Source organism: Nerophis ophidion, linkage group LG08 (genome assembly GCF_033978795.1).
Source record: "Nerophis ophidion isolate RoL-2023_Sa linkage group LG08, RoL_Noph_v1.0, whole genome shotgun sequence".
NCBI lineage: Eukaryota > Metazoa > Chordata > Actinopteri > Syngnathiformes > Syngnathidae > Nerophis > Nerophis ophidion.
The window spans coordinates 14523224-14535258 of record NC_084618.1 but is presented as its reverse complement, the minus strand read 5'-3'; the positions used below and the strand labels follow the sequence as shown (position 1 = coordinate 14535258).

General features: G+C 44.5%; 1 protein-coding gene across 1 annotated transcript; it reads right to left on the bottom strand.

The window, feature by feature from the left end:
- Positions 1–1017: 1017 nt before the first annotated feature.
- LOC133557366 (histone H2B 1/2) lies at positions 1018–1523 on the bottom strand. Its single transcript, XM_061907769.1, has one exon. It carries the CDS (start codon positions 1509–1511, stop codon positions 1143–1145), a length of 369 nt encoding a protein of 122 aa, XP_061763753.1. The 5' UTR covers positions 1512–1523; the 3' UTR covers positions 1018–1142.
- Between the last annotated feature and the right edge of the window lie 10512 nt (positions 1524–12035).

The window sequence follows — 12035 nt, the reverse complement described above, 5'->3', positions numbered from 1 at the left end:
CGGAAGGCAAAACTCTCAATTTACCGGTCGATCTACGTTCCCATCCTCACCTATGGTCATGAGCTTTGGGTCATGACCGAAAGGATAAGATCACGGGTACAAGCGGCCGAAATGAGTTTCCTCCGCCGTGTGGCGGGGCTCTCCCTTAGAGATAGGGTGAGAAGCTCTGCCATCCGGGAGGGACTCAAAGTAAAGCCGCTGCTCCTTCACATCGAGAGGAGCCAGATGAGGTGGTTCGGGCATCTGGTCAGGATGCCACCCGAACGCCTCCCTAGGGAGGTGTTTAGGGCACGTCCAACCGGTAGGAGGCCACGGGGAAGACCCAGGACACGTTGGGAAGACTATGTCTCCCGGCTGGCCTGGGAACGCCTCGGGATCCCCCGGGAAGAGCTAGACGAAGTGGCTGGGGAGAGGGAAGTCTGGGTTTCCCTGCTTAGGCTGTTGCCCCCGCGACCCGACCTCGGATAAGCGGAAGATGATGGATGGATGGATGGCATTGAACTTCAGGAGTCTCCCGGGAAAATCTGGATGGTTGGCAAGTACGAGTATTAGTGGTAAATGCAGTGTTAAAGCGGTTCTACCGCTGTATAGTACCGGCGGGCCAGATCTAATGTTAATTTGATATTGCCTCAAGGGCCAAATTAACGGGCCAGAGTTTGACACCCGTGCACTAAAGGGTTGATGGTTGATTATATGACCGGGATAAACCTATTTCATTCATATATGTATATCCAATGGACCCAATACGGAATGGGTCGTATTTCCTGTCAACTGTATCACTGAGACGATCTCATGGTGCATAGCAATGGTCCCCAACCTTTTTGTATCCGCGGACCAGTCAACGCTTAATAATTTGTCCCGCGGCCATAAAAAAGGGACGTTTTTGTCATGAAAAAGGGAGGTTTTTGTGGTAAGTGCACTAATTGTAAGTGTAAATTGTAATTTTATGTTGATTTTATTATATATTTTTTTTTTAATAAAAATTTATTTAAAAAAAAGTTCTACGCCGGTACGAATCGGTGTTTGGGGACCACTGGTGTATAGGACCTAATTTAAGTATATCAAGGAGGTGTGCTCTCAAGGAGGAGTGAGTGGCTCTTAAAAGAGCCTTTTTATGTTGAGTTCACATGGATGTTTGATTTTTACTTGGAGCTGGTGTACTTGGTGACGGCCTTGGTGCCCTCAGACACGGCGTGCTTGGCCAGCTCACCCGGCAGCAGGAGGCGGACGGCGGTCTGGATCTCCCTGGAAGAGATGGTGGATCTCTTGTTGTAGTGAGCCAGACGAGACGCCTCGGAGGCGATGCGCTCGAAGATGTCGTTGACGAAGGAGTTCATGATGCTCATGGCCTTGGACGAGATGCCGGTGTCGGGGTGGACCTGTTTCAGGACCTTGTACACATAGATGGCGTAGCTCTCCTTCCTTGTCTTTCTGCGCTTGCCTTTGCCGGCAGCCTTGGTGACGGCTTTCTTGGAGCCCTTCTTGGGCGCGGACTTAGCTGGCTCAGGCATAGTGTTGGAGGACAACGAGTCTGTACCATCAAGTGCAAGACAACGTACTTATCGACGCTTACATGCAAATTTGACTGCGGCAACGCTATTTTCTGATTAGCTACCACCTAATCTTGACGTCATACCTCTTGTTTTGAACAGTGAAGTGCCTTCTTTAGTACACTTTGACACGACTCTGTATTTTTTTTGTAAGTTTCGGAACAATAACATATTTTAAACTGAAATCGTATTTATTACATTGAAAAAAAATCAACTCTATTTTATATATTGTCATAGCTGACTTGTTATATGGACAACATAGCATACATATTTTGTTTTATCTCTGCATAATACCTTATTTTTTTATTATTGTGCAGAAATATGGGGAACTACATATCACAGCAAAATAATGCCATTATTTCTTTCACAGAAAATAGTAATTTGTATCATATTTACAGTAGGATATAGAGACAAATCCACTCTTCATTCGGTCAGGATTATTAAATCTAAAATACATTGTAGAATTGCATACTCTATTAGTGATGTTCAAAGCTAGAAATAAAGTTCTTCTGAAGGACATACAAATGTTATTTGTGTTCACGTCTGAAGGCGAGAACCACAGATAGCCGTATGATTTTAAACATCCTTGTGTACAAACAAATTTGAAACAAATGTGCTTGTCTCTTGCTGGTTTCAAGGAATAGAAATTCTCTAAAGAAAGACTTAAAAAGTTGCAAAAATATCTTCGAATTTAAAAAGAGTTACAAAAAGATTGATTTTTGATTGGACATGTCATTGTGAAAATGCTTAAAAATTATCATTAAAAAGCATGTTGGAGTTGGTGGAGGGAACAGTTATAGAGTCATCTAAAATAATTATAATATATATCATGTACACAGGAAGTGAAAGCTCTTTACGCAATAGTGAGTGGTCCTTAAAATTGTATTTTTGATAGGACAGAAATGTTCGAGCCTTGATTAAACCCTAATTACCCAGTGTGTAACGATCTGTCACTTACTTTCTGATAGTTTTTCGTGTTTTGTACTTTATTTCCTGTTCAGTGCTCTTATTTTGTCATACTTCCTGTTTACTCCGCTGAGCACTGTTTTTGTCACACTCGCCGTTGATTGGCAGCGGTCCTCAGCTGCTGCCAATCAACATAGGTCTATTTATGTTTCACTCGAGCACTCCTCAGTGCTCGAAGTTAAAACCATGTTGGGAACATCTCCATGCAAGACTGCTTTCTGTTTATATCTTTTACTTTGATGAAATTAAAATCATCTTACCGGCTTTCTGCTCGCCTGGATTTTTGCATACTTGAGGTCACACAACTGCAGCCATGCGACATCCCAACAGTAACTTCGAGCCAGAAAATTGTGACCTCGCGAGAATCCCTGTCGGCAATCCTCAGCCGACGTTCTGGACCGCACAATTCCTGGAGGACTTGAAGGCCAGGTTTGTGCGGTCCCAGCCTACAGACGCGGACCCTCTCCCCGCGGCAACGCCACCGGCTTCGGCTCTCCGACCGGCGCGTCCCCCGCCGCCATCTTTCCTCTCGGCTCAACGGCTGGCTACGGCTCTCCGACCAGCACGTCCGCCACTTCCTGCATGCCTCGCGGCTCCCGCGGCAACGCTACCGGCTACGGCTCTCCGACCGGCGCGTCCTCCGCCGCCATCCTTCCTCTCGGCAACGCTGCCGGCTACGGCTCACCGACCGGCGCGCCCGCCTCCTCCTTCACGTCTCGCGGCTCCTGCGGCTCCGTCGCCGACTGCGGCTCTCCGACCGGCACGTCCGCCGCTGTCATCCCCGCCAGCGTCTCCTTCCACGGAGACATCTACGTCCCTAGCGGGCTTTCGCACAGCTCCAACGCCGGCTCCACGCCTAGCCCCAACGCCGGCTCCACGCCGAGCCCCAACGCCGGCTCCACGCCGAGCCCCAACGCCGGCTCCACGCCGAGCCCCAACGCCGGCTCCACGCCGAGCCCCAACGCCGGCTCCACGCCGAGCCCCAACGCCGGCTCCACGCCGAGCCCCAACGCCGGCTCCACGCCGAGCCCCAACGCCGGCTCCACGCCGAGCCCCAACGCCGGCTCCACGCCGAGCCCCAACGCCGCCAAGAGCAGCACCACGCCGGGCTTCGTCACCGCCGGCATCCGCTATTCCTCGGCCAGCATTTGCTGCTCCTCGCCCGGCGTCATCTGCCGCTTTCACGCCGCCGATGACATCTGCAACAATCACGCCGCCGATGACGTCTGCCGCTTTCACGCCGCCGATGACGTCTGCCGCTTTCACGCCGCCGATGACGTCTGCCGCTTTCACGCCGCCGATGACGTCTGCCGCTTTCACGCCGCCGATGACGTCTGCCGCTTTCACGCCGCCGATGACGTCTGCCGCTTTCACGCCGCCGATGACGTCTGCCGCTTTCACGCCGCCGATGACGTCTGCCGCTTTCACGCCGCCGATGACGTCTGCCGCTTTCACGCCGCCGATGACGTCTGCCGCTTCGACGCCGCCGATGACGTCTGCCGCTTCGACGCCGCCGATGACGTCTGCCGCTTCGACGCCGCCGATGACGTCTGCCGCTTCGACGCCGCCGATGACGTCTGCCGCTTCCACGCCGCCGATGACGTCTGCCGCTTCCACGCCGTTGATGACGTCTGCCGCTTCCACGCCGGCACCAACATCGGCTCCTCAGCCGCCTCCTGCAGAGGTATCTGTTTTGGCTGCAGCCCCCGCCGCTTTGTCTGCTGTCTCCGGGCCTGCTCCAGCGCGCCCGCCTCCACGTCAGCCGCGGATGTGGCCGTGCCCTGGGCGTCCTCCTCGCGGGATGCACTCGTCTCTTTTTCGGCCAATGATGTGGCTGTTCCGTGGCCGCCCGCCCCGCCAGTTCCAGCGGCGCTCTACGCGCCGTCGCCACCTGACTTTCCCTCGCTGGCTGCGGGGACACGAGGTTTGGCGACCTTCCACCAAATCCTCCTTCCATCCTCCCTTACTTTGTGGACATTTTTTTCCATTTTTCTTTTCCAGGGAACATCTGGTATCTGTTCCTTGAGGGGGAGGTCCTGTAACGATCTGTCACTTACTTTCTGATAGTTTTTCGTGTTTTGTACTTTATTTCCTGTTCAGTGCTCTTATTTTGTCATACTTCCTGTTTACTCCGCTGAGCACTGTTTTTGTCACACTCGCCGTTGATTGGCAGCGGTCCTCAGCTGCTGCCAATCAACATAGGTCTATTTATGTTTCACTCGAGCACTCCTCAGTGCTCGAAGTTAAAACCATGTTGGGAACATCTCCATGCAAGACTGCTTTCTGTTTATATCTTTTACTTTGATGAAATTAAAATCATCTTACCGGCTTTCTGCTCGCCTGGATTTTTGCATACTTGAGGTCACACAACTGCAGCCATGCGACAACCCAACACAGTGAGCACTTTGTAGAGCAGTGAGCACTTTAATTTTCAGCATTATTAAATGATTTTCCAAGTGTAATTGGTGGTCAAAGATGCCATTTAGCAGGGATATTAAGCTATCATATATTCAGTTGAAATAAGTATTGTTGGATTTCGAGTTTTTTTAAAATTCCCTTTCTAATATCTTCACTTGTGTGTTCATATTTAACACAACCTAATCCGGATGTCTATTCAATATGATACTGGCTAATTGATTAAAGTGTAATTATAAATAGTTAATTGCAAGGGATATATATGTACATATATGTACATGTATGTACATGTATGTACATTTATATATGGTTATTTGGATCACCCACACTCTTGTCAAATTTGGTTGTCTGATAAGAGTGTTTTTTAGATTAGGTATAACGGCTCTTTTCAGGTAAGTGAGTGGTCCTTAAAAGGACCGTTTGTGTTTTGATTGGGAAATGCAGATATTTATTTTAACCTCCGAAACCGTACAGAGTGCGTCCCTGCCTCTTCAGGGCGTAGACAACATCCATGGCGGTCACAGTCTTCCTCTTGGCGTGCTCGGTGTAAGTGACGGCATCGCGGATGACGTTCTCAAGGAACACCTTCAGGACGCCGCGGGTCTCCTCGTAGATCAGGCCGGAGATGCGCTTCACCCCACCGCGGCGAGCCAGACGACGGATGGCGGGCTTGGTGATTCCCTGGATGTTATCACGGAGAACTTTGCGGTGACGCTTGGCGCCTCCTTTCCCCAGTCCTTTGCCTCCCTTGCCGCGTCCAGACATGATAGCTGTTGGTGAATCAAATTGATCAATGTCTCCTTACATGAAAGGCGGCCGTACTTATTACATGAAAGCGGACCTGAAAGAAGACATCTCATGCAATCTTGGGGAGGAGGAGCTTTAATCAGAAGCACCTCCCCTTTACTCAATGGACAATGCTACTTTGTTCTTCGTCATTCATTTCACACATTATTAATGTGGATTACAGAAATAAATTGTCTTTGGACATAACTTTATCAAACATAAAGCCACAATATTATTGTTGTTTTTTTGCTGCCACAATATAGAAATAGTAGTTACAAAATACATCCACAATTTTAAAACATTACTTTTGCTCTTACTGTGACAACTTTTTTGAATCTTGCAAATGCAAAAAGATTTTTTTACTCAATATGACAATATTGTTCTTAGAATCCTGAGATAATGCGAAAAAAGCAATAAAAATGTATTCAAACATAACTTCTAAACAACACATGCAAAAAAGCTAAAAAAAAATAATAATAATAATAATTTTCCTGAAGGAATGCTCCTGACGGAATAAATAAAGTACTATCTAATCAATCTAATCCAATTATTATATTAATAATAATAATAATATATTTTATTTTCAAAACATTATTTTTGCTCTTACTGTGACAATTATCATAATAATAATAGATTTTATTTGTAAAAAGCACTTTACATTGATCAAACAACCTCAAAGTGCTACAGTGTATTAAAAAAATACATTAGTACAGTATTTAAAAAAATTCAAATACGTAATATATGCTGTGTTGTTCAATTCTATAACATTGTTGTTGTATAATTGTTGTTAAGACAACACTCAGAATGTTCATTTTGAAGATTGTCTAATTTTGAAGATAATCCATCTTAAAATTGGTGAGGTCATTGTCCCGGGGGGAGAGGCATAGCTCGGTTGGTAGCGTGGCCGTGCCAGCAACTTGAGAGTTGCAGGTTCGATTCCCGCTTCTGTCATCTTAGTCACTGCCTAACCCTTGGGCAAGACACTTTACCCACCTGCTCCCGGTGCCACCCAGACCGGTTCGAATGTAAAAATTCAATATAGGGTTTCACTATGTAAAGCGCTACGAGTCACTAGAGAAAAGCGCTATATAAATATAATTCACTTCACTTCACAGTTTGTCAAAAAGGTAAATTGATCTTTGGGGAATTTAAGGATTAAGTCAAACAATCTTGAATGATTTTGAAGGTGTGTCACAGGACACATGACATATATATGTTACCAATGTGTGTAGCAAATAAACATCCAAGTACACTCTACTTCTAAAGTGTTTTGTTAGCTTTATCGCCCATTTAGCTCTCTTTTTGGCCTTCAGCCAGAATAACTTGGAACAAAATATATGTCGTGAGAACATAATACAATTATGTTTATTTCTAATCACTGTACATGACTATAAGAATGTTGACTCTGTGTTATGTAAACTAACAATATTAATATCACCCCTTTGTTGATATGTAGTACTGTAAAGCATTCTATGTTGTATTACCCTCACTAAACTATAGACTTTAGTTAAGGCTGAACCCATTATTTATTTTATGTTTATTACAGTCTTATATTATTATTATTTCTTCAATATGTGAGCTTTTTATTTAACGAACAATGTTCAAAAAAACAATTAGGTTTATTAGGGTTTATTACAATTTTTCATGACTGCACTGCGGAGGGAGTAGTTGATTTCGTTCATTTGCTGCTCAATGACAATAAGGAGTATTCTGATGAGGGAGAGGCCGTGTCAAAAAGGACTGGCTTAAAACCAACAACTATTGAAATAAATGGAATAATATAAAAAAATATCCTGGCCTGCACATCATCAGTGTCAAATTGCACTCGCATATTCAGTGCCCTATTCCTGCTTATAGTGTCAAAAATGTCACACAAGCATAATACTACCATGGTGGGAAAATACAGAAAAATACACTCGTAATTCATCATCATTTCCAAGTACTACAGAGACTCAAATATGTAATTCATCCACTTTCTACAGGGGGTGCTGGAGCCTATCTCAATTGCATCCAGGCAGAAGGCAGTGTACACCCTGGACAAGTCGCCAACTCATCACAGGGCCAACTCAAATATGTAATGCATCGGGAAAAAGCTACAGTTGGCCGTTACATGGTGGTCTGAGAACTCAGATATTGGTTCAAATGATTCCTCCATGTTATTTTCTCAAGATTTGTTCATATTTGGATATTAACTGTACATTCTTATTGTCATGTACAGTGATTAGAAATAAACATAACCATTGTATTATGTTCTCACAACATACATTTTGTTCCAAGGTAGACTGGAACTGGCTATTAGACGATGTGGCGCGGTTGGGAGAGTGGCCGGGCCAGCAACCTGAGGGTTCCTGGTTCAATTACCACCTTCTACCAACCTCGTCATGTCCGTTGTGTCCTTGAGCAAGACACTTCACCCTCTATCCTGATGGGTCGGGATTAGGGCCTTGCATGGCAGCTCCCGCCATCAGTGTGTGAATGTGGAAATGGTGTCAAATAGTGTTGTGTCGTCGCGAACGGATCTTTTGAGTGAACGTACTGAACCGAATCACTTCATTAACTGATTTGTTCCTATCTCAGTTCAGTTGAGCTCCGCTGCGAGCATGCCGGTATGAGTGGAACTGGCGCATTCTGTGACTCACTAAACCCTCGATGTCGGCGAACAACGCAGCCAGCTCCTCATCATGGGGGCGGGGGAGGGACTGAGCGAACGTTTTGTTCACCGCGGATTAACGACATGAATCACTCAGTGAATGACAACCCTCTCGCTCTCTGCTCTGCTTGCCCCAATACCGCGAGTGATTCTCCTCCCGTCGCCGGGATATGTTTCATGCCATTGGCATCCGTTTTCCATTCATTCTCCAAGCTAACGGCTAATGCTGACTCAAGCCAAATAAACAAAACAAGCTATTTATTTTATTTTTTATTGCATATTTAAGTTGATATTTCCATTTTTATATTTTTAAATGTAAGCTACAGAAATTTTAGTTTTAATATTGGCATTTCTGGCAGTTGGTTTAATATTTGTTTTGTTTTGTTTAAGGTAGCCTATTTATTTTCTTCTTGTTTGCACATTTAAGTTGATATTTTTTTCGTTATATTTTTAAACATAGGCTACAGAACCTTTAGTTTTTTAAGTTGGCATTTCTGGCTCTTAATTTATTTGTTTTATTTTGAAGGTATTTATTTACCTTTTTGATTGCATATTTAAGTTTACATTATCTTTGCTACAGAACATTTAGTTTTTATGTTGGCATTTGTTAAGGATTTCTTAATTTAATATATGTTTTTGCAATTAAACAAACAAGGCTTATTTATTTAACTGTTGATTGCTATAACTTTTATTTAATTAATATTTTCATTTCAGTGCAATAAAACATATTTTACAACCAAGACATTTAGTCACACTTTGTTTACTGGACAGGCCGGAAACGCACAGAGTTTTTAAATGTAACAGAATCTCTACTACAGCTGCAATGTCTGTTTGCGAACGTCAAGGGGAGTCTGTCAGGGCAGAGAACGATTCAGGTTCGCTTCACGAACCTACAAGAACTCACAGGTTGTCGCTGAGAACGTGATTCAGGTTCGCACTGCACTCACTCACTCATTCAGAATCAGGACTCGCGAACCTACTGACACAGAGAACTGACAGTGTCGCGGAGGAGGACGTCACATTGAGGATCTCGTTCAGTCACTGTGCGTTGTTCATTTGGGTGCTGAGGGCTTGTGTCGTTCGCGAACTGACACACGGAGATCTACCGCTGGGGAAGCTGTTACTCATGATTCGCTGACCTGCACACAGAACTGCTGCTGCAGAAGTGATTCAGGTTCACGTACTGAACTGTGCCAACTGTGGCGCTGTGTCAGTCACTCACTGCCAGGTGTACTACATGCACAGAGCTGTGTAGGGACTCACGTTCACCCTATTTCCTGCTTCTACTGCGTATTAGTGTGGTGTCGTTTGCGAACGAATCTTTTGAGTGAACGTACTGAACCAAATCACTTCCTGAACTGATTCGTTCCTTTCTCAGTTCAGTTAAGCTCCGCCGCGACCATGCCGGTATGAGTGGAACTGGCGCGAATCACGTGATTCACGTACTGATGCAAAGAACTGACTGTGTCGCGACGTGAATCATGTTCGCGAACGTACTGACGCAGGTAACTGATTCTGTGAATCAAAGAACTGACTGTATCGCGGAGGATGATGTCACATTGAGGCTCTCGTTCAGTCACTTTGCGCGTCGTACATAGGGTGCTGAGGGCACTCTCTCCTTTGAGTCACACATTAAAAGCGTTACTAAAACGGCCTTCTTTCATCTCCGTAATATCGCTAAAATTCGCTCCATTTTGTCCACTAAAGACGCCGAGATCATTATCCATGCGTTTGTTACGTCTCGTCTCGATTACTGTAACGTATTATTTTCGGGTCTCCCCATGTCTAGCATTAAAAGATTACAGTTGGTACAAAATGCGGCTGCTAGACTTTTGACAAGAACAAGAAAGTTTGATCACATTACGCCTGTACTGGCTCACCAGCACTGGCTTCCTGTGCACTTAAGATGTGACTTTAAGGTTTTACTACTTACGTATAAAATACTACACAGTCTAGCTCCAGCCTATCTTGCCGATTGTATTGTACCGTATGTCCCGGCAAGAAATCTGTGTTCAAAAGACTCCGGCTTATTAGTGATTCCTAGAGCCCAAAAAAAGTCTGCGGGCTATAGAGCGTTTTCCGTTCGGGCTCCAGTACTCTGGAATGCCCTCCCGGTAACAGTTCGAGATGCTACCTAAGTAGAAGCATTTAAGTCTCACCTTAAAACTCATCTGTATACTCTAGCCTTTAAATAGACCTCCTTTTTAGACCAGTTGATCTGCCGCTTCTTTTCTTTCTCCTATGTCCCCCCCTCCCTTGTGGAGGGGGTCCGGTCCGATGACCATGGATGAAGTACTGGCTGTCCAGAGTCGAGACCCAGGATGGACCGCTCGTCGGGACCCAGGATGGACCGCTCGCCTGTATCGGTTGGGGACATCTCTACGCTACTGATCCGCTTGAGATGGTTTCCTGTGGACGGGACTCTCGCTGCTGTCTTGGATCCGCTTGAACTGAACTCTCGCGGCTGTGTTGGAGCCACTATGGATTGAACTTTCACAGTATCATGTTAGACCCGCTCGACATCCATTGCTTTCGGTCCCCTAGAGGGTGGGGGGGGTTGCCCACATCTGAGGTCCTCTCCAAGGTTTCTCATTGTCAGCATTGTCACTGGCGTCCCACTGGATGTGAATTCTCCCTGCCCACTGGGTGTGAGTTTTCCTTGCCCTTTTGTGGGTTCTTCCGAGGATGTTGTAGTCGTAATGATTTGTGCAGTCCTTTGAGACATTTGTGATTTGGGGCTATATAAATAAACATTGATTGATTGATTGATTGATTGTGTCGTTCGCCAACTGACACACAGCGAGATCTGCAGCTGGGGAAGCTGTTACTGACGGACTCGTGATTCGCCGACCTGCACACATGTTTTTATTCTATTTTTCATATCGTGTTTATTATATACCGCTTTTAGAGTGATCATAATAGTTTAAAAATTTTAAAAAAAACCACATTGAATGTGATATAAAAGGAAGAGTGATTTTTATTACATTTTGATACATGTATGTTTTGTCAGAAACATTACATGTTAAAATAAAATGTAATGTAAAAAAAGAAAACTTGTAACACATTTTAGAATCATTTTTTCTATCTTGTCAAATCCACTATGAATTGTTAAAATAAATGTAATATAAAGTATAAAATAATTGCTTTTCAAACACATTTAAGAATACATTTCAATTTTGTCGTCGAATCAAATCTTAAAATGTAATAATAATAATATAATTTGTTAATGTGTATGTAATTTTTTACCACTTTAAATAACTTTTTTTTGTAGTGTGTTTTCAGATCCATTTTAAAATGTCATGGACGCTTCATGGAGAGGACAGAACAGAAAAGAAGGAATTAATTGAAAATTATATTGTAGCAAATTCTAAAATAAATTATCTTGTCAGATTCTCACACACCGAGGTCTGCCGCTGGGGAAGCTGTTACTGACTCATGATTCGCCGACCTGCACACAGAACTGCTGCTGCAGAAATGGTTTCGATGAGCGAATTTTTTGAACAAATCAATTTAAGGAGCTGATTCTAGTGATGCAGTAGTCATAACTGCCGATCCCATCACTTTAAGTTTCAAGTCTGCATGTCTCTATCAGGAGAAAGTACTGTGATGCCAACAATCAGTTAAGGTGAAAACTGATTCCTTTGGAATGAACCCTCATTATTGGTAAA